This window comes from Chrysoperla carnea, chromosome 2, assembly GCF_905475395.1.
Source record: "Chrysoperla carnea chromosome 2, inChrCarn1.1, whole genome shotgun sequence".
In the NCBI taxonomy this organism is placed as follows: Eukaryota; Metazoa; Arthropoda; class Insecta; order Neuroptera; family Chrysopidae; genus Chrysoperla; species Chrysoperla carnea.
In genome coordinates, this window is record NC_058338.1 from 56,616,666 (window position 1) to 56,641,596 (window position 24,931).

The 24,931-nt window shown below is 29.0% G+C and overlaps 1 protein-coding gene across 1 annotated transcript in view; it reads left to right on the forward strand.

Moving 5' to 3' along the window:
• The window catches only part of LOC123292797 (neuropeptide SIFamide receptor-like), a 249,783-nt gene that overhangs the window by 107,946 nt on the left and 116,906 nt on the right, over nucleotides 1-24,931 (forward strand). The window contains exon 2 of the mRNA XM_044873512.1: nucleotides 11,221-11,320. Coding sequence (XP_044729447.1) covers nucleotides 11,221-11,320 — 100 coding nt within the window. The remainder of the gene's footprint in view (nucleotides 1-11,220; nucleotides 11,321-24,931) is intronic.

Here is a 24,931-nt window from a genome sequence, read left to right on the forward strand (position 1 = left end):
AATGATAAAATCCTATATTTTCCCTAAATGACACAAAATATAGAATAAAATAAAATAAAATACAACATTGATGTACAGTAATTAATGTCAATATTATTATTTATATTTGACCTAGTTTTTTTGTTTAAGTAATTCAAGGTCATTCCATTTGATTTATTCTTTATTGTAATTATTATTTATAAATAATATGTTTAAATTGTGATATTACCCATTCCTCCTTAATACAAGAATTAAGGTAATGCTTAGTACCAAGGATCATTTTACCTTGGATTATTCTTCTTTTAAAATATTCAAATCATTAAAAAAGTACAAAAAAAATTTGAATTAGATGAAAATTAGGAACTTTTTAGACACAATTATAGAAACAAAAAATTAGGTGAATAAACGATTTTCCAACAATTTACAAAAAAAGAAAGGTTTGCCAGGATTAATATCCGTGTAGTCCGTCGTATAAAAGTAGATATTTTCTCTATTCCAAAAACCTTGAAAAATTTAAATTATAACAAAGCAGATAATGCCTATAAGAAAAACGTTCTGTAATACTATTCCCTAGAGTGAACTTTTAGGATTTCATTTTAAATAAAACGCCTTCGAATAAAATATGTGTGATGATCTTGGGTACATTAGGTTATGACCCATTGTTTATTATGATCATGGGTCATTGATCACTAGTATTCTTAAACAATTACATTGTTATCTGAAAGCCTAATATTGTACTATAAACAGAGACTATTTCCATTTAGTACAATGAAACTAAATATCTAAAAGGAAAAAAATTATGCAACTTTATAATTTTCTAAAGTTGATTATTATTAGGTTGTAGTAGCTTGGTACCAAAAGACCTCTCAGAGATGGGTCAAACCGCCTTGGAAGGGTAGTCGGTTGGGGGTTTTAATCAGTAATTTCTTCTAGAATGTTTCAGAAGACCACAAGTTAAAGCTGAAAATTTTCAAGATAAAAAATTTTTATACTTTTCGAGAAAATGAACCCCAAAGTTTTTGCGCCCTCACGGGTAAACAGTGATGTTTATGAAAGAATGATTCAAACAAAAGTTATTAATTATTTTATTAGGAATAACTTTTACATTTAAACTTTTGTTCTATCTCTAACGGCTTACAAGATGGATCATTTTTCATTTGAATGAAGGAGCAAAAAACTTCCATTTTAAAATTGGCATATCTTGGTCAATTTTGGTCAAAAATATGTACAATAAAATCAGCTAGAACTTTTATTAAATTTTTTTTTATTTGATGCATAGTTTTTTTGTAACTTGTAAAAAGTGGTTAAAGCTCCCAACTGTCTCCCCAAAAAAGGGGGTTAGAGCCGCCCCGAAGAGGTCGACTCTTTGGTGGGAAGTTATTGAAGTCGAATAAAAAACTGTGGAAAATTTCAAAGATTCATGAATATTTTCTTTATTACCATGATTTTATATTCAATTTTGTTATATTTTCTAGTTGTTATATTTTAAATGTGGTTTTGATAAACACGTGAACGACAATTTTGATCCCAGGTACTACACCTATTCCTACTGTACCAAAATAACAAGAAGATGGTACATCAGAATGATAAAACATACAAAAATAAAATTGTAAAGTACTTATACTACATCGTTCTCTTGCTTCTCGTACTCTAGCTAGAGAGCACATATTCCATGTGAATTATTTATGACATTCAATGTGTGGTATATATAGTTTGTTGTTGAGGAATCATTTATCATTTAAATGGCACATTGTCTGTCATTTTTGGTTGGTTGAAATGTAAGTAAGCTATACATAGCAAAATTTCGTGGGACGAAATCTTGTACAGAGAGTTCATATAAAGATTTAGTCGCGAAAACAAAACACTAAAAACGGCCAAAGTTCGGAAATTTTAACAGTAATACGGATTTGAATGCGCGTTTGTACATTCAATTCGTTACGGGTGTCAGGAAATTTTGTGACCTAAATTGATTTGTAAGAAATTAAAAATATGCAATTTGCATAAATAATATGCATTTTAAATATAAATAAAATTACTAAATTCACAATTCGGTTAATAGCGATGAAAATGATTCCAAATTCATTACACGGGGGTTTTTGGGGTCGTTGAACACGAATATTGCTTCAAAATTAGCGTCCTAGTGAACAGTGTGCACTGAGTGAACGGTAAATCTAGGACACAACAGGGATACCGTTCACTCTGGGTGCCAAGTATCTTGGAGACAAATTCTGTCGCAATATGTTCAGCGTTCTTAGTTTATAATCATTTTGATCACTATTAACCGAATTGTGAATTTACTTTTTTATTTAAATGCATATTATTAATGCAAATTGCATATTTTTACAAAGTTTCCTAACGTCATAACAAATTGAAGGCACAAAACCGCATTCAAGTCCGTCTAACTGTTTAAAATAAGTAAATTAAAATCTATATATGTAACAAAAGTTGAGTTCTTTTTAACTTTCTCTTAACAACGGATATAAAAATTCCAAAGGGTATTAGAAGCCCTGTCACCGCACTGTTTTCTGTGTCAATTGTATCAATGCCTTCTCCTTTCGATTTAAAATACAGCGTAAATTTTTCAAGCCCTTTCGTGTTAATTTTAAGATGACAGATTATCGTCACAGTTAATTCGTAACAAAACACTTAGACCTTTTATGTTACAACTGAAATTTACAAAATTTAAGAACCCTCGACAAATTTTTCGGGAACGGAATCGTACTTGTGACGTATCTAAGGACACTCTAGTTTAAATAACCTTTTTCCATAAAGCCTTTTCCAAACTTAACCGATTTTGAAGATCATCGCCAATTTTTTAGTTTTTCCGAGTTCGGAACCCTAAACTCGAGCTTGAAACATAGCTAAGGCCAGACAGACAGACACACATAGCAGTCAAACTTAAAACATCCCTTTTTTAGTTCGAGGGTTAAAAAGTGATTCTTATTTGCTTTGGTACTATGTCAAAAAACTATTCAAGGATTTCAAACGCCATTAAAATAATTGAAATATAAGTGTAAGAGTCCCTTTCGTTTATTATTTCGACTTGAATATTTAACAAACTCACATTACCCAATACACAGTGTTTTACAAAATAATTTTGTACTCTTATAATATATCTTTTGAAATTATTCAAAAATGTTTTAACTCTGTGCTTATATATTTAAAATAATTCTCCTATTTTGTATTAAAATATGTGGGATATTAAGTATCAAATTATATTTACCATTTCATATGAACATAAATAAATCATTTAATATTTTTGATGAATGTTTGAAAGGATTTGTATTTTATTTGAAAGTACTAAAAATCCATTTTAAGAGAATGATAAATATGTACTGAATGATGATTACATAATACCTACTGACCTTGCATCAAAATATTTGGCTGCCTATTTCAATTTTAAGTGGCAGCAGATTCAATAACGCATTTTATCAAGGACCAAAAAATATCTTTAAACAAATAAACTAAAACTTTTAAACACTTAAAAAGTTTTATATGCTTTTAGACACAATGTATTTGATCGTAATTATAGGCGATTTTAAACCTACATATTGATAATATACTTATATCTCGAAGTGACTGCCATAAAATTCAAGGAAGATGTCAGAGAAGTTGACTACTATCCAAAATTAAAACCTAGTAAAAATTGAATGGATGTGTTAAACTGAAAAGGTCCACATAATTACGAAATGTCAACAAAAATGAGAAAAAATCAATAAAAATTTTATAGAATTATACCCACAAGTGTAATAAGCTTTTCGAAAGCCCTTTGACTTGCTATAAAGACACAAATTAACAGTTTTCTTGAAAAAATGGATAATTTTGCCTTTTTATTTAAAATATTATGTTGAAACATTTTCAATTTATGTAAGGACTCGGGAAAACATGATTAAATTTCTTGTAAAGACTCCCTATTCGATAACAATACTTTAAATTGTAATATTCATGCCTAAAACTATATGGATTTAGTTATTTAACAAAAATAATGGCATAGCACAATAGAGTCCTTTTGTGGAAAGCAAATAGCCCTTTTGTGGAAAGCAAATTTAATGCGTTCGTAGGTGTTACATAATGAACCCACTATGCAGCATGCAAAAAGGCAGACTGTATTCTGTTATTCCATTATTTGTGCAATAATTTATATATGTAGAATGATTATATGTAGAATGAAGAACTTTTCCGTCAGTTTCTGCTCACTTGGAGGACTAAATCCAATTACATTACCCTATGTGCTTTAACCACTTTTTTGCTGATTATTTGAGCACTTCAATTATTTTGAAAGATTAAGTACGCCTCTTTGATGCATATTCCTCGCACTATACATCAGCTCATGCCCATGATATCAAATCCCCTAACCTGGGCATATCGCGTACTTAGTGCAGTTACATTTCAATTGATTTAGAAGTAAATTAGTTCAAAAATCATAACAAATCATTTTATTAATTTTCTTCTAAATCAATCATTTTATCGTGATCTAATCAAATCGTCAAAATGAATTTATTGAATTATTTGGAAATAATTATTTATAAATTTCGTATACAATTATATTTTATTATTAATTAGTTTTTTTCTTAATTAAATAATATTTATAAAAAACTTTTGTTTATAGTACTTCTATAAATATAAGCTATGCAAGATTATAGAGTACCAACATTTTTCTAATAAAATTATTTCAGAACTTAAAAATCTTGCAATGATTCGTTTTTGTCTATGTATTACGTTAATGGCTACGGCCACAATCGGTGACGAATTTGACCCAAAAAATTATACAAGGCTTAGAAATAAACCGCCAGAATGTCACGGTTTCAAGGAGAATATAGTACCAGGGGAAATGAAAACTTGTCTTCTAAAGTGTGAGTATATAAAACAATAAGATTAAGCAAAAAAATGATATGATGATGGAAATTCAAGTATGAATTTACCAAATATTTTACATCTCATTTTGCAAAATTGGACCAATACAGTTTTTGAGCCCGGATCGATCATATTCATTTACTACAATCATATACATATACTACACTCACAAAATGGCCGCCATTTTAGCCCTCATCAATATTTTCTTTTTTAAATTTATCATTTTTATAAAAATAATACAAGCACTGATATTCAACACTGATGTCTGTTTAGGGCTTTTCAATAATTCAATCAATAAATTGTTTATATTCACTTACTTATAGATTATTTTTTGTTAAACTGGAATTTTCTTGAGCGGAAGGTGATGATTTTTTAAAATTTTCATCCTAGTATTTTGTAACCGATATGAAAAACCGTAAAGCCGTTCATGTTTTATAGTTTTCCAAATCGTTTACGTCTTTATTATCTATTAAACTTCCATAATACCTATTCTTATTTTTGTTATTTTAGATTGTCCCTTAAAAGACCCAAACGAAGATTATGTAAGTTGTACACGTTGCGAGTCGTATTGTGGGGAGCAAAAACGTAACAAAATCTGTAAATTTTGTTTTGCTGGTTGTGGTTGCAAACAAAATTATTGCCGCCTCCAAGGAGTTGACAAATGTATATCTAATCAAGAATATCTAGAATTTTCTGTAAAAGCAATGGCCCGTAATAATGCTGAAAAACTGAGAGTCCGTCTATTTGATATTATGCAATCATCTTAATATTTTAAATATAGCATCCAAATATTAAAATAAATTGGATGATAATGATTTCTTTGTTTTTAGCAGGTTTTTTCTTTATAATTTTGTGAGATGTGAAAAATACTGATTTGTTTTAATTATCAATTCCTTGTTCTTGACTTCCTATCACGAAATTACGTAAAATTTTCTTATGAATATAGCAGAACAGAATTTAATAAAAAATCATGATAATAAAGGTAAAAGTGTTGCATCTTTGAAACTTTCCACGGTTGTTTACTAGGTAAAAACTTCGTACAAAAAAATCGACGTCCCAGGAGAAGGGAGGCAAAACCCCTTTTTTAGGAGGTAGTTGGGAGCTTTAATCAGTTTTTTACAAATCACAAAAAAAACTGTGCATCAAATGAAAAAAGTACTAATAAAAGTTCCAGCTCATTTAATTTTGAACATTTTTGTTTCTTTTTTCGACATCTAGCTTTAAAATTGATTGAGATACACCAATTTTAAAATTGTGCATTTTCATTCAATCAAATAAAAAAGGAGCTATCTTGTAAGCCGTTTGAGATAGAACAAAAGTTTAAATGCAAACTTATAAAAAATAAGCAACTTTTCTTTGGAGCATTGTTTTCGTAAATATCACTGTTTATCCGTGAAGGTACAAATTTGGACAAAACTTTGGTGTCCATTTTGTCCAAAACTATAACAGACAAGAAGTTGAAAATTTGTAGTAGATGTTTTCGAAATTCTTAGATTTAATATATATACTTCAGATACCTTCTATTTTTCAAGAAATTTGTATAAGGATGCATTCTTATTAACAAGACGCGGAAATAAAATTAACGACTTTGGGCTCGAAATATTCACCAATATTCAACGAAATATTAAACACGACAATCGAAGAGCTATTCGATGTTTGATTGTTCTATTTTTCATCGATTAGTTTTATGGAAGAAATGAGTTCAAACTTAAGCAAGAATAAGTCTCTTTGGGAGAAAATATCTGGCGTAATATTTAGAGCCAATCCTCAGAAAAAAACAATAATCAAATTTACTTTTAATTCCACTAAAACGAATATTTACCGTCAATGCACGTAGGATTTTTAACAGAAGCAATTTAAAAACTACTGACCGTCGTAGACAAGTATTGGAGGGGAGCAAAATTTAAAGTTGTTAAACGGCAGTGCGGTTTAGCAAACTCTACATTTGAGTTGCAAAAAATATCTCTTCTTGGACAAAATATTCTTTTCGTTGATCAGTCTGTATTTTCTTTTGACACGAAAAATTGAAATTGAATTAAAAGAAAATTGTTTAATAGCATTTGAATTGATGTACAAGTACATTTACAATGGTATGATGGCATACATACCTAAAAACGAAACGAATATAGCAACCAATATCCAGCAATTCATACAATAATAATACTCATCATTTCAATTGAAAATCTTTTATTTTTTATTTTTGTTGATCATTATTTTTAATTACACAAAAAAGGCTGGAAAGATCCTTCCTTTGCATATTTAGTTCAATAACATATTTATTTTTCATAATAATTATCATAAATGCTTTAATGTCATCATTAAAATATTATCGGTGAACTCGACAAAAAAAAAACCTTTTCTTTATTTGGTTCAATAAAAGTAACATTTATGTTTTATTTTGACATTACATTTTGTGCACAAGCCATGGCCAAAAGGAAATTGGATAACTTTCCATAGGCTACGCTAATTCATAGGCAAAGCTTCGTTCCATATCGTAAGTATTATAAATGTTGAAAGTTATACGTTGATTGACAAGGAAAACGTGAATTTAGTACATATAATTATGAAATTGTCGACACATTTTCCCGGATATGCGAAACTGTGGAATAATTCAAAAAGAGAGAAGTTTTGGATCTTCGTCATTTAATACTCGCATAGATACTATATTTTCCAAATTGGGTTGGGTTGTTAACATGGGTTGAGTAACCACGGATTAAGCTCTTTTAATAGTTTGACGCATCGAGATTAAGTATTATTTCATAGAACTAAATTTTAAAGCAGTAAAATTTTTAACAAGGGAAAAAATGACAGGGATGAGTCCGCTCGGAATCCGAAAAAGTACAAAATTTATTTTAATCGAATTATTGGAAATTACTTTCAATCCGTATTATATTTAACTGTTTCTAATTTCAAAAATTATAATGCGTACTTAAATATATATAAATATTCACATATGTTGCAGTGAAAATACCGGAAATGAATTACTAATAAAGAGGGGATATGTAAGAAAATCAAAATTCAAAATGTAACTCCAAATATTTATTATTCAATATGTGCGTGTGGTTATTTTATGATTACGCCTGCTTGTGAATATTAGTTAAAACAAATTGATTTTGCGTATGACGCTTAATTTATTGAAGAAAATGCTAGAAGAGCTGCTGAGAAAACATTTCGAATGAATATTGCAGATATTTTTTTCGTTGAATTATTTGGAGAATATAAGAAGAATATTAACAATAATATAGATTCTATTTCTCTAAAAAACAATTATAAATTTCAGGCGTTTGTGCTCTAGGACGATTGTAAGAAAATTGATCCCTTTCGTTCGGTCTCATAAAAAACAATTGCCAAATACTATTTTCCAAATCTTTTGCCAGCACTTTGTTTAAGCTTTTAAACTATGTAGTTGAGAAAAATGACAATATTAATATTCAATAAAGACTATGCAAATTATTTCGAACATCATCAAGTATCTAGTTAAAGAGCGAGCTTAGTCAAAGATGTTGGGGATGATTTATTGTAGCACCCCGCCCCGTATTGGGTGGGTAATGGTTTTATAAGTTTTTAAAATGAAAGAATTAATGTCGAATTCATTTTCGTCGTACGAGAACATTTCGCGAGATAAAAGTTTCCACAATTCAAAACCAAGTATCCGATATTAATTTTTAAACATTTGATTCATAATTCTGAAAAAAATAACGCTCGTCGCTAGTACTCGATTGTGACTTTCAACGAAAATAATTTCAAACAGGATTTATTCATTGTAGACTTAAAAAAAAAGGCCAATCTTAGATGGAGTGAGAAACGTACTTGTGATACCACAAGACAGATATGGTCTGAGTATAATCCAAGGGCCTCTATTAGCAAAATTGTTGGGGCTATTACAGGGCACTGGCTAGGCTGTAGGCACGCTGAACGCCTGACAGTGTATCATAAATACTGCAGGAGCTGTCACAGTGAGAAGGAGGAAGAAACGATATTTTATCTTCTCTGCCACTGCCCAGCTCTTCCCACGATCTCTCCGACCTGAAGTCCGGTGACGTTAAAGCACTCCTGTTAATCCTAAATGTCTTCAAATATTTCATGGAGTAGTGGCCGGGGATGGGCCAACTCTTTTTCAGCATCATAACGGATCCTAGGGTATAAAGTATGTCCCACCCCAGGATAGCCACTCTAACCTAACCTAACCTATTCATTGCGGAGGTATGGTGACCTTGCTTTTTTAAAAGAGATGAAAAAACAAAAAAAGCTACAGTGTGACTTCCGAGATGGCATTAACTAAATACAAATCTACACATGAGAAGTAATCATGAAAAAAAGACACAACGATTCATATTACTTGATATGTTTTAGTTTATACTTTCTGTATTTTATTTTTCTTTGATACGAATATAAAAACCAATTGCCTGTTTTTTTTTTTTTTTTGTTTTTTTTTTTTTTTTTATTTGCATAAATGAATCATAACGTTTATTGTCTTTTTAAATTTACGTTAAAGCTGGAACCATTTCAATGTATTCTAGCGTGCGACGTTCTCTATCAAGTATATGTGCGTATTTATGTACTTGTCGTTGTCGGGCTTATATATTATATACACAATCAAATCTGGAAGTGGAATGAGTCAATTTGTATGATGAAAGTAAACTTTAACGTCAAACACAATCGTATTGTTTGAATTTTATAGCAATAAAAGTATATAAATTATGATATACTTCATGCAAAGATTTTCGTCTTACGGCCTTTTCTCTATACACCATTTTTGTGTCTATTTACACCTATGAAGTGGCGAGTAATCATATAAAAGATATTCTATGAGTTCTTGTTTGAATTTGAAAGTATAAGCAGCGCCTCTTCAACTTTACTCTGAATTAAAACTATCAATCACTCGCGGACTCATCTTTCAACAAGTGAAAACAAACAATTAACTGAGTTAACTGTTGAAATACGTATGCCTTTTTACGTCATGTAAGTAAAGAACGATAGTTACTCTTACACACAAAATAATAAGATTATCTTTCTTCTCACTTCCTCAGTACATATAGTATACATAAGTATAGTATACATATAGTATACTAACACATACATAATATATGTTCCTAACGTATAAATTTAACGTATTTAATTTGCGCCCTCACGGGTAAACATTGGTGCTTACGAAAAAATGTTTCAGGTTTTTTTTTTTTTTTTTTTTTTATAACGATCATTGTTACAATTAAATTTTTGTTTACTCACTTTTTAAGTTATATATGCATGCTATAAAAATTGATACCTTGATATTATTACATGTCGATTACTTTGATGTCTCTTTTCGCTTTTTGAGTTATCGTGATCACAAGCGGGCAGGCAGAAAGGCAATTAGAAATGGACTTTTTAGGAGATTTATGAAAACCTATACCAAAATTTTGTTCGTAGCATCAATATTTTGTGTTACAAACTTGGGACTAAACTTAGTATACCTTGATATGTTTCATATATGTATGGTATAAAAATCACTATTTTAAACAAATACTCCATTAATTCATTTTATTGATCCCCGAACCAAAAAAAGAGTGTTATAAGTTTGACAGGTGTGTGTGTGTGTGTGTGTGTCTATCTGTCTGTCTGTCGCATCGTAGCACCTAAACGGATAAGCCAATTTTGATTTTTCGGTTTCGTTTCAAGTGCGACTTAGGTAGAGTAGTAATATGCAATGACCCTCAAAATCTTTTTAGTTTGGAGAAGGCTCTAAGGAAAAAGGTAATTTAATGGAGAGTGCTCTTAGATATGTTTCGAGTGCGTGGGTTTTTGTCGGGGGTTTTAAATTTTGTAAATTTCACTTGTGTAAAGATTAGAGCCATAAAAATAAAATTATAAGATTTAGTTTTTTATAACATCTTAGGTGTAAAACCCAGACCATAAAAGTCCAACTCTCTCTGTAATGTCCTTGCTCAGTATTGTTAGACCACATAAGGACTACATCCCAAATTTTTAACTTACTTCAAAAAAATGTACGGAAGTTTTTTTTTTTATCAAACAGGGATAAATCCAAATTACTGCTACTTGATATTTTAAGTTAGAAAAGCTTCTGCATCAGCTTAAGTGAGGGAACATTCTGAACTACGAGGATGAACATATCGAAAAATCTTGTTTCAATTCTATTTTTTATTCAAATAATGTTATAAAGAAGTTTAACTGTAAGGATAATACTTGTGTGTAAGTAAAATAATAATGCCTATGCAAATATTACACATTATCACAGCTTCCATACATATTTTATTGATTTTAAGTAAACACCCATTTAAATAATTAATGTTTTTTAATGAATTTTAAATGAAAGTGATATTGATTTTTTTTATGTATACGTATCTTGTATAATAAATTGATAAATTTTTTGTTTTTTGTTATTTGCAGCTTGGGTACTCGGTTGGTTAATGTGTAAAACGGTTCCTTATGTTCAAGGGGTTTCAGTAGCAGCATCTGTATACAGTTTAATTGCTGTATCTGTTGATAGGTAAGTTATTAACAACATAATAAAACTGTTTTTTATTGCTTTTGTGTTATATATTTTAAAATTTTGATCGTAATAAAAGTAGTAAATCCTCTAGAAAGGAATTATTAAGTGTTGTTAAATCTATCTGTGGCGTCACCAACATATCTCATTAGCAGGCGGAGCCCGAAAATGTACAGATCATAAAATTAAAAATCGAAACTGACCATATTATCAAATACATTTTCCCGTATGTAGAATCAATTCAATAAGGGTTCAAAATATATATAAATGTTTGTAAAAAAGGATTTCCAGTCGGCGTTTGTTTGCAAATAATAGCCATGTTATATCATAAAATATTATTTAAACGGATAAATTTTACCAAGTTTTTCAATGTTAACCAAATCAGATTTTTAAATTTTTAAAGTGAAACAACTGAATTCAACATGCTAGAAAAAGTTCAAAATAATTTTTAAAAATATTGAAGATGTGCTTATTATCATTTTAGTTTTTTTATGTTTTTACATTGAATAAAATCGTGTTTTCCTAATTAGAAAAACTTTTGTTTTTTAATTTGAAGCTAGCAATTATTAGATATATCACTTTAGTCTTTTTTTCCAACCACTTCCACCAAATTAAATTATCTACCACATTGTCATAAAAATTAAATAAATTTCAAATCAAGCTACAATTGTTAAGATATTATCTCAAAAAACATGCAGATGTGAAAAACTGTTTTTGTTTTGTTTGTTGAAAATTGTAACCTCAGTTATTTAAATATCTAAATGTTTAGCCTATAATGTATTTATTTTGAATAAATTTTCCTGGTTGTTTTTTCGGGAAATTTTATAGTTCCGCCACTGTGTATATACTGAAACATAAAATCAATTTGGAGTATGGGAAATTTTATTTTTTCAAAAATAATAAAACTGAAAATATAATATACTTCCACGAGGTATTAAATCTGAATGGTAACCATCTCAATATACTTTCTAGAACATTATCTCCTCCGTTTTAGACACTACACTTCTACGTAAGCCAATAAATACAAGAAAATTGGTATCATCTGCAATTTTATTTCACTTTATTAATTATAATGAAAAACTACGGTGACAATATTTAATTCAGTTGAATTACTTCAAATAATATTCCAAATTTTGATATAAAATACAAAAAAATTGAAAACAACTTTTTTTCTGAAATATTTGTATGATATATACGACCTTAATTAAACAAAATCCAAATGAAAAGAAAATTTCGTATTGAAAACTTTTCCAATTGATTATTTTAACATTTTATGTACATATTCTTTCTAACTATATACAAATATACCTAATAAGACAAACTTTTAATATTTGATGTTCTGAAAAGACTTCGAATGAGAAGCTATAACTATTCAGAGTATATACAGGGTGGGGCAGAGAATTGTGCGATATTCAAAACACTGTGATACAAAAACTCATGAATTTTAATTATATTTTTTATCAACCATTCAAAATACATAAGAAAATCATCTGAGAAAATTACAAAAACCATATTTTCAAGTGAATTATAAATTGTATTTTCAACAAGTTAAGGATGTTCCCTCGCCAGTAATAGAAAAAAATAAATTAGTAGATAAGGATCCGAATTTTTAGTATGTTGTAGTTAACGATACATATTATTAAATCAAAAAAAAAATTGGGTATCTTATCGATCAATTAAGAGAGTTTTTATTAATTAAAAATACACTAAATAACATACCATCCTCATATCATGCTATGTTATTTAGTGTATTTTTAATTAATTAATTACTCTCTTAATTGATCGATAAGATACTCAAATTTTTTTTTGATTTAATAATATGTATCGTTAACTACAACATACTAAAAATTTGGATCATTTTCTACTAATTTATTTTTTTCTATTACTGGTGAGGGAACTTCCTTAAATTATTAAATTACATTAAAAGAAAAGAAGCCTTCAAGAAAATTAACTAAATGTATCTGAGTTTAAAAAATAACTTCAATAATGGTCTCATTCTCCAAAATTTGAACCACTTATTGTCAGTTCCGTTCTTTTAGTGTTTCGTTCTGTTGGTGACTATCCTTCTAGAGTTGATCTCCTGAAACACTTCTTTCCCGGTAAAACCACAGTAAAAGTCCCAATTGTTATATTCAATAAATTAATAACTATTTAATCAAAAATATTGCAATTGCAATTACAAATACAATTACCTTAAAAATTCAAATTATTAATCACTATCAAGAATGTTTTCATACATTTTAAAATGGAAAAAAAATAATTCGAAAAAATTAATAGGTGCTTGTTTTAAAGCGTTTTTAAAATCGCACAGTTCTACCCAGTATTTTGTAGTATAAATTTAATTTAAAAGATTATAAACTTTTGGTTTTTTTTTTGTCACAACATTTTATTAAAGAAAATTATTCAAGATTAAGATAGAAATGCGAAAAGGAGACAAGCGCCTGTGAAAATTAAATGAAGTACTGAATTATTTTTATCTTATTATAACTAGTTGAAACTCATGACAAATACAGGCGACTATTTTAGTCTTTTTTAAATTAATGAATTATTAACATGCTTTTTGACATAATTTTCTCTTAAAACATTTTAACGTATTCTTTTTTTTTTAACTATACATTAGGAAATCAAGTTAAGACTATATCTGAGCTAATTTTTTTCCCATATTCAAAATAATAGAAAGTATAAAACTTCTTAAACATTCTAGCATTTTATCGAATATATACCGATTAAAATAAGGTTTTGTATTTTAAGAACATTCCTTATGCGTATAGCATTCTAATACGAAGATAGTTGAATAAAAAAATACAATTATATAGTTGATATATTTTTTAAGTTTTTTTCCAATTGATAAAATAATTTGATTGAATTTGAATCTCCCGCGCCAAAAATAAATATTATTTTCAATTAACACTTCTGCATTTAAATTATTGAAACCTAAGTTTTGAATCATTTAATTTTGTTAGTCGTTATATCCACTTATTATTTTGAATTATATAATTCGCTACAATGCACAATTTTTACATCCTTGCATGCAGACAGTTTTATTTACTGTCTATGTAATATTTTACATGCAACAATTTATTGTAAAACAAATAATTTTTATGTTTAAAATAATAATACAAGATAGAAAACAGATATGAGATTTATGCACGTGGATAAGCTCATATTTATAGTAATTTAATTGTTTCTGTCATTTTTCAGATAGATGTTTTAAAAATATTGTATTTAGTAAAATCATTTCAAATATGCCAAGAAAAGGGTAAAATAGAGAATGAATTCACTTAATAATTCTCTAGCGTATTAAGGTAGTTAGCTTTTGAAAATCGGTGATAAAATGTAAATTATAAATTCGTATCTATATAAATGGCAAGTTGGTCATATTTTAGCGTTGTTTAAATTATATCACTTCTAGATTTATCTAAAGGTCGTCAGTTATTTCTTAACATTAAATAATATTAACACTAAATAATAATTCAGTAACGATTATCAAACGGTTACTAAAAATTACACATTTACGTATCCGACAATGCGTTTAAACACTCTTTTTAGAGTAGATCGATACAAATTTTTACATTATTTTGCAAATAAATCACCAATAAGGTAAGTTAAACATAACCAAGCTTGTCCCTTAAAAAGTATTTTTTATTAAAAATTTTTATTTAAACTAAAACAAATGTAAATATATCAAATATGATGGAAAAGGTGGGATAATCTGGACGCGACAACACTACCATGCATTATCATCCAAATTAAATATGCATACCAAATTTCAGCTCAATCGGAAACCGAGAAGTGGATCAAATTTGACTTGCAAGATTTGATTACAGACAGACAACGGGAGAGGTGAAACCAAATTAAAGCTTGTAAAAATTAGAGAAAACCCAAGAAAACAAATTGTGCTTTCATGGTAAATAAATATTCATAAAAAATCGCTTAAGCACTTTCTTCGTCACTGGTTAGAATTGTTTCATTTTACCAGATTTCATCAATTTCTAAAGAAAAATGTATTTACGAGTCAACTATCTTTAAACTGATTACTTACAATGTTTCGAAAATCATAAAATAGTTACAAAATTCGAAAAACAAGTAATGTTGTATAACTGCAACAATCACCTATCGTATAATTTATATTTTGTTCACCAATCAAAACAAGTTGGATTGAATTTTCATAGCTTTCGTATTTCTTGGAAAATTACCATTGAGTAGTTTTATCAACTCAATTTATTCAATAAATTATTTCAACAAGAATAAATTTAACTGCACAAGTATTTTTTATCATTTTAAACTATAATGGTGTTATACAAAGATATTTGGTTTTGTCTAAAGATTTTACTAACTGTATAATAATTAATTTAAGTTACCCCTATTTTTCACAATTTGGCTTTAATTTGACCACATTTTTCTATTAAACGGATAATAAGGATTTTTCAAGGTATTAGTAAGCAATTTTCAATATTTTTTGAACTCATTGCATACTCCAAACGTACACTCAAACTTTTTAACGATGTTTCTGAATATATATATTAAGAAAAAAAAAACACAGATAGCGTATCTACAGCCGCGGAGTTATCTAAGAAAAGCAATGTTTACTACCGACTTTTCATTCTATAAAAAAACATCTAAATTCGCGCAAATTCGGTTGGTTGTATTTCTTTATTTGATGAAAAATATAGCCAATATATTGGGTGGTGAGTTCGAAATTTTTTTATACGGTTATATGTGTTACGTGTATATGGGTTATAAAAATAGCTCAGGTTCGTAGTTGAGTTTTTGAAAAGAGAAAGCCAGAATTTATATTGGAACATAATCTTTACATATAAAATGCTTGGTCCTTAATGACTGACTGACTGACGGATCAACGCACAGCCTAAACTGCTGATCGTTGGACGGTGTGTTCTTTGTATGACGCAGGCATCCGATAAGCAGGCATTCCCAAGGCGATGTAAAACAGTAAAATTTAGCATAAACATTCTTTAAGAGAATTGATGAAAGATGTGTTTTTTTGTTGTTGTTGTTGTTAAAACTCATCGCCTATAGGGGTTAAAAAGAGGTAAAAAGTACCTTGGGAGTGATTTCCATCGAAGTTGATGTCTCTTTCTAATCTCCTTAGTGTTTTGATTTAAATTACATTTTAGGGAGATCTAAATCTTTTAAGATCTAGCTGTTACCTGCTGGCTACGTTGGGTTGTTTCGAAAACTACAGAATGAATTTTAATGAAACTTTACAATAATATAAACCATAAATCAGAAATGTTTTGAACAAAATTTATTTGTTGCTTTATAAAAATAACTACAATATTATGCTTATTTAGAGTATTCAAAAGGGCTAACTGTATTTTGCCATTCCTTTTTTCTGTTCAAATCGCGAAATATATAGCCACGCGTCACGAAATACAAATTTAATGGCCGTAACAACGACACTTCAAACAGTATTAGGACAATTTTATATCATTGATTATGTTGTCATTATAGGACAATTTTTTTTTCATGCAATGTTTCCTAACATAATATAACTAATGGTTTATATTCTGGAGTTTAACGTTTTCCAAAAGTTTTGAAAAATTGGTGTAGTTGATATCTTTCACAATAAATAGCGTTTAAAAGGCATTATTATTAATGTCAATTATACACAAAAGAATTGTTTTTATAATTTATAATATTTCTACAGAGTAAAATATTCAATACTTTCACTATTTCTATGAAAAATGAAAAGTTTTGTACAACTTAGAAGAAGAAGAATTCTTTGAAAGTTATACAATTCTTTCTACAAAATTTATGTAACTCAAACTCCTTACGAATAAATTCATATTTTAATACGTGAACACAACACGGTTCACACCGTTGATACTTTCCGTAGATGTATAGGTAACGAATATATATACCTACTCTACGGAAAAACATCAAAATGTCAAGTGTAATCGTTCCTTGTGTAAATAAAGAAGATATTCTAGTTTATTTGTTACTGGCATTTTTCTGGTAACTTATTTATGTTTATTCAATGGTCGAGAAAGAAAACCCGCTGAAAAATTTATAGAGTCGTAATTTTTTGTGCGTTAACTTTTAAAAATTGTATTAGAAAAGGTGTTCTATAGAAGTAATAATTCTGTAAGAAATGTAAGAAATTGTGTCCAAGTTAATCGTTCAAGTGAGCGAACACTTGGCATCATTTTGCAATAGTGCGAGGAACTGTTGGTATTGGAGACAGAATAAGATTTTCGCATCATTGTAGTGAAGTATTTATATCAAATTTCTGAACAAAATATAATGAAAGGGTTTTTATGCTCAAAATTGTATCAAAAGACTATTTTGATGCAAAAAAAACCTTTATTTCTTATTCATCATATTTATCTTCAAACCCAATCATGTCATTTTCTACTTCAATTTTTTTAACTTTTTCTGCTTCTGAACCACTTCTTGTCTTATGTTACAAAGTTTCATTGGAAAACTGCCTGCTTCTTTTTTTAAATTTTGCCTTAAGCTATCTTAAAAACACATTGAAGAATACTTAACATTGGCTTGTTAGACAAAATTTTGACCAAAAAACCTGTCACAAAAAGCTTTTAGTATGATAAATTTAATGAAAAAAAATTATATTTTTTTACGGCAAATATGAACCACAAATATTAAAGTATACGAATACAATCATTATCATTAAATACTAATAAATAAAGCACAAACCTTCGCCTTCAATATAAAAAAAAATCCTTACTTAATTGCATGCATCCGTAAGAGCAGACAAATTGCGGCTTGCAAAACAGGCGGGGGTCGAGGTTGAGGTAACTCAAGTGACCTGTTTGTGATGTAGTGGTTATCTAACTACACCAAAAATCAACTTTTCATGCAAAACAAAACAGTTAAGTTTCTTGACTCTTGTCGAGAAAGTTGATATAAATACTATACTGTGCGTGCGTTCAGCCAAGAATACGCCATTGGATTTCTTTCTGTGGGGTTAATTTAAGAGCCGCGTCTATATTAACAAATCTGCAATATTTGAGCACATAAAATCGTCGTTCATACATTTTAAGAGTATTTTGAAAATTTTTATTAATTCCTAAAAGTTATTTTTAATTGCTTCCATTTATTCATTGCCTGCTGAAAACCATTTTTCTAATATCACAATTCTATTGTAGGCAGCCGGTTTTTGTAGTTGTTTAATAGTGTTAAAACTAAAAATATCAACCGGGTATCTATTTTAATTCTAGTTTTTTCTCAAACCAGTACTTGCGGGAATAAAGCTGCAGGTGTTTACAGCTGAGTATTATATCAGACAAAACAGTGGATGTCGAACATCGAACATTGAACTTTCAATCCCCTATTTATTCTTGGGTTCTAGCTTCTAGATACAGTTTGCAAAAGCCTATCCATTTCAAAATATTAAACTTTCAAGTAACAGTTCATTTTTTGTTAAAATTAAATGATATTTTGGGTATATAAATACGAGTTCGGAACGAAAACTTTTAAATAGAAATTGTTTATTTTTATATTTGTGATTTAAAAATTATGTTCTAAAATACGTTTATAATAACCAAGGAAATGGTTTGTAAGACTATAACTAATTTAAATTTGAACTGTTAATGATATTTAAAGACCCGTAACACCATGTTTTGTAGTCGATCGTACTTATTTTAGAATTTCCCTTAAGTATTGTTCGAAAATTGGGACAAACCAAGAAAATGTGTAAAAAATTTATGTTACATCGGGGATTTAAGTTTTGCAACCAACATCGATTATACCTTTTTAATATTATACATCCAATTTTTAAATGGTTATATTTTTTGTAATTTAGTGGAACAGTTTCATCGAATACTTAAGTTTTAAAAACTAAAAATGGCTGGGTATGTTGACCATTTCACTTATTTCAAGGAATATCTTATCTCAAGTAAACATTATTATTTTTTTATTATTGATCTTTCATTCAAATTTAGTTTAGTGAGCTTTGTATTCAGGTATATAGGAGAAGAACTCAATTTTAACCGTTTTAAAAACGCGCCTCTTAAAATTTTAAAAGACTTAGTAGACAAAAGCAAAGCATTTCATCCCGCCTTTATTTAAGCCCACTTTAAAGCAAAATGGCTAAATGACAAATGGATGTGTGTTTGTAATACCATTATACCTTGTATATGAAATATTCCAAGGTATACTAAGTATAGTTCCAAGTTTGTAACGCTTAAAAATATTGATACTATGAACAAAATTTTGGTAATATAGGTGTTCATAAAGTCACCTTATTAGTCCATTCCCGGTTGTCTGTCTGTCTGTCTGTCGCCTGTCCGTCTGTCATCACGATAACTCAAAAACGAAAAGAGATATTAAGATAATTAAGAGATAAGCTGAAATGTTTATAGCGTGCTTAGGACGTAAAAAGTGAGGTCGAGTTCGTAAATGAGCAACATAGGTCATTTGGGTCTTGGGACCGTAAAACCCATCTTGGTAACCATTAAGGATAGAACAAAAGTTCAAATGAAAAAATGTTCCCTATAAAAAAATAGACAACTTTTGTTTGAAACATTTTTTTATAAACATCACTGTTTACTCACGAGTGCACACATTAGATGCAAATTTTATAGTGTGTATTAATATGGGATTATCAGGTATGTATGTGTGACATGTATAGAGTAATCAACACTGTCTATACATGGTATTTCAACAATTAACTCAGTCAATATGTTGTTTTCACTTGTTTTTTCATTATTTTCTACTCAAAAATAAATTTTTCAATCAACACTGCCCCTCTATAATACATTAAGTAATCTTTCATGGAAACCTTAAAAGAATTCATATAAATTTTTAGTAAATCCCTTCCTGCATAAAATCAACCTTAATGGTAATCCATTTGGAGTATACTAGAATTTTTTTTCACAACACCAGCAAATCTATTGTTTTTAGTAACACCATTTGCATGATCAGTAGCTTGTATGAACATAAAATGAATGTTTATTGTTATATACATTTAGTTACAAATGTCTAAAATTTGCAAATAGTACAAATAAATACTACTAGGACCTGGGTCCAACGTAGTACTTTAGAGTCATGTCAGAACATGAACATAGGAATATTATATCCATTAGTCGAGTTTTTAAATACCAATGGCCGGTGAATTTTATTTCGACGTGATAGTCCATTCAAATTCCTCCCTTGGTTTATTTTGATTAACTGAATTTGTATCTGTAAAACAATAAAAGATTATTTTTCACATTAGTCTTCAAAAATTGTTATTATGCAAAAATCTTTTACACTAATTTCTCATACCAGGTTTTTTTTGAAAGACCAGAATTAATTGCGGGAGAAATTTTGTTTTGGTTTATTTTGAAGTTTCATGTGGCTGATATTTCGAAGACAGGGGTTAAACATGAGGTTTCAAAAACATTAGATCTGAAAAAAATGTGGCATCATTTTTTCCGGAGCTCTGGTTTCTTACCCACACTAAAAAAATGCAACTCAGTTGGTAATAGGGGTAATGAATACCGTCCGCGGTATGCTAAGGGTTGCGGGTTCGATTACCGCCGTCGTAACAAAATTATTTTAAATAATAGTTGTGATGGGCTGGTGTATGGTATATATGCATGAAAGAGGTGCACTCAGCCTCTAAAATTGAGGAGCTGATAAATGAAATTATCAGCGGAAAGTTGGTAATATACGGTATCACAATACGGAGTTGGTAATATACGGTACACATATACGGTATCACAATTGGCTCTATAGCCTAAGTGTGTTCTTTGTAGACAGCCAATATAACCTAACCTAATCTATAGTATGAATAACTAAAATTTCATATTTATTTTTAAAATTAAAATTAATAACATATTAGTTTATCCCGGCCAGGTAACTTTATCTGACATTAATTATTAGCGGACTAACTTTTAGATGCAAAGTATGTACAAACACTGTTGAGTATAAATGAAACGACCTGTCAAAATTTCAAGTCAACCTTTAGAAAACTTTTCGAGTTTGGAACTTCCATTAACATACGGAAGCTAATTTGTATATAAACGAAATAAAATGGGTATAAAAAACTATCATAAAAGGCAACAGTACACTATGTTCTCAAGCGGCCTCACATCGAAGTACTGATTGTGTCCAGTATTACTTAACTTCAGTGATCGGTCGTGAACATGAGTTTTAAACGTGATTTCAATGTATATCACGTCACCAAACTAGAAGTTTTACTTCTTACTAAAAATTATATTATATTCATTATAAAGAAGTTTTCACTTCCAAAATTGTTCCGAAATGAAAAGTAGTTAGATATGTTCAAAATTTCAGGTAAAAACAACTAACAACTTCTCAAATTTCCAATCATTCGGAAATGGTTTCTAAATACCACGCCAGGCCTTAGACCTTAACATTCAGCTGTAACAGATGAAGACAACTAGAAAAGTAGGTCAAGCCTTTTTGAAGGTATATGTTGTATTCGCGTAAATATATTCTATTCCTCCGTATATCTATCTATCCGTTAAAGGATAAATAACTTATAATTCAATCTAAATTCGTTTCAATATAATGAATATTGTTTTCTACCGTACTGATATACATTTACTATATGTTCGACATTATAAAAATAAATTTGCTGTTAAACAATTTCACGACCTTCAATAACTTTCTGTACGTAATACATATAAAATAAATCACGTTATTGTCATCAAATCGAAGGAAAAATCTAAAGTTGATTTGATTTTTGAAAATAGTAATAAAAATTCATTGTCATTTCATTTATATATAACATTAACCATGTATTTAAAATTAATTGTTCTTTCAAATTATGAATGTAAAAGATGATTTGGAAAGAACTTAAAAATAATAGTTTAAAAAAAACTAAAAAGCACGCTTTTGTAACTAGCTGAAGTAAAAAGTAGAAAATAATTTCTTTAAATTCAAAAAATCATTTTATCGTAAAAATGCGTGGGGTGCTAAATTTCAATTATTGTAAATATTTTATAGACAGATATTTGTAAAAGTAAAGTCATTATAAAAAAATATCTTAAAAAGCACCCCGCGTTTTTTTAGGATAAAATGATTTTTTTGAGTTTCATGTAATTGTTTTCTACCTTTTCAGTCTGCGTGTTTTAGTCTTTTCAAACTATTATTTATTTTGTGTTTTTTAATTTTTTAGACTATTATTTATTTATTTTAAAATTCTGTATAAATATGGTGGGAGCGCAAATAAATGTATATATTTTCAGGTATGGGAATCAATAATCCTGAAAATCATGATCAGAATAATCAAATATAGTTATTTTATTGTCATCGGTGTTTGATAAGTATGCCCAATTTCGTGTTAATTCGACGTTTTGAAGAGGGTCACTAACATACTAACATACTAACATGCGTATGAAGGTGATAAAAGCGTGTTAAAAACAGTATTTTCCTTAGTTTATTTTGAAACTTATACCAAATTGTGCGAGTTGTTGTTGTCTTGAATCCTATGTTGCCGTGGAGATAACGCAGTGATAAAATTTTCAGAGAAAACTTCCTTCAAACTTAAAATCATTAGAAACTTAAATATTTACTCAATATTTAACGCATATTTTCCTTGCCAAATTGTATCAAACAAAAAAAATTCTTTTTCAGTCAATAAATCTTCAACCTAGCCATTCATTTCTTTTCTAACTCAATTTCAGACTGACAAATATAAGCTTTGCGCAGTATTTTGACTATTATTGGAACATCAAGATCCCCAGTAAATTACTTGCAACTATTTTCTTAGTCCACATGCCAAAGAAACTATTAGGTGTCATTTTGTTTCTAATAACTTTTAAATAACACTTTGAAATTTCTTTGAAATAAAGTTACGTGGAATTTGGAAGCTGCAACAACTTTTTGAATCAGGGCAAATTATAGCATTTGTTGCGAAGTTATGACTCCTAATATTTCCACAAAGATAAAAGTCATTGAAATTTTTTTTAAACAATTCCAGCAATATTATTTTCATCAGAATCGAAAAAATAGAGGATCATGACCACGATTGATTCTTCGAAGAATAATTTTGAAGAAGAATAGTATTTAATTCAAAATCTCAAATGAAAAATAGATAGCAGGCAAATATATGGACAACGAGAGCAACTTGACTAAAAGCTTTTGACCAATATTAATATTTCAGATATTCAGCGTTTATATTATATATAATATTCTAAATATAGGGAAATATTTAGGTGAATTCAACAAATTGAAGTGACCTGAATACCTGAATAATAATAATACACTTACACAAAACTGAACTGAACTGGTCAATAATAAATATAATATATTCTATAGGGGGGAGTGTAGTATCACTGATAAAAATTTACGTTCATGTATTTTAGAATATTTTTCTAATATACAGGGTAGTCAAAAAAAAAATGTTTATAATCAGTAAAGGCTCTAAGCAAAGTGTGAAGGAACAGTGGTCGATACATGGGAAAAAATTGGGAATGTGAAAGTATTTAAATATTTGCTATAATGGGGAGTGGAAGGGCACACCATGAAAATATGATAGCTTAAGCTAGGGGTGTGTGGATGTCCGCGCTCGATTAAGTGGCACAATAAAAATAAATAAAATGAATCGATGGTACAAGAGTCTAACTACACCTGGAAAATTAATGATGGCTGAGACCATGCAAAAGCTCTAATAAAATTTTAAATGGAATACGACTTCAAAGCGTACAAAGAATACTTACAGGTCTTCTTACTGGGAGCGATTTTTGAAAATTTTATTAGGATGAGGAAGAAACTTGAATACACATTCTGTGTGAATGCTAAAGTCTCTCAAACGACACCGTCCTTTGGAATGGACTGATCTTCTCTCAAGTGAAATAAATGAAGTGCCGCCCAGTAATAGGAATAAGAAGTAGGGTTTGTGGAGCTTCTTCGAATCAAAGAAAGTAAACAAGATCGAACTGATCGCAGTAGAATAGATATTCTAGGACTCACTCCTAACTCAAATCTAATCTAATAGTATCTAGATATAAATGACTGAGGTACTACCCATTACCCTATACAAACTTCTACTACGTATAATAAGACAATGAAATAAGATTTATTAGATATTTTAGTATAATTGGTGAAGTTTGTTGTTAGTGAACTAAGTTTATTATTATTGTCTATATAATGTGATTGATATGGTTGCTACTATATATCAGCGACATATTGCTATTGTAGGAGATATCACCTTAACTTATCAAACAAAATTAGTTTATAAACGATGTATGTCTACACCACAGTCAACAAATATAGGTCAAGGAAGGATTTTTAATTTATTTAGACAATTTTTGAGTCTAAATGCAACACAAACAGGCCGTTCGTGTAAGTACGACCCCTTGTTTATACATTCAACTTCCAACATGTTAAAAGTAACTTTCCATAACTGCCTAAACCACTGCAGTCGGTAGTTAATATTTTAACATCGATGTGTAGCTTAGAGAATAAATGCGTCCTTTCTATGCAAGAGGTTCTAGGATCAATACCCGACACTAGGAAAAATATGAAAATTTATAAAATTAATTATCGTAAATATTAGTTATGGTTTTTTTATGGCAATTGGAATGACTTCAATCTATTGAGTACATACTTATTCTCCAAATTGAAGTAAATGCCTTATCCTGACCATGAAATTTTAAAAAAATACTAACTCTTGAC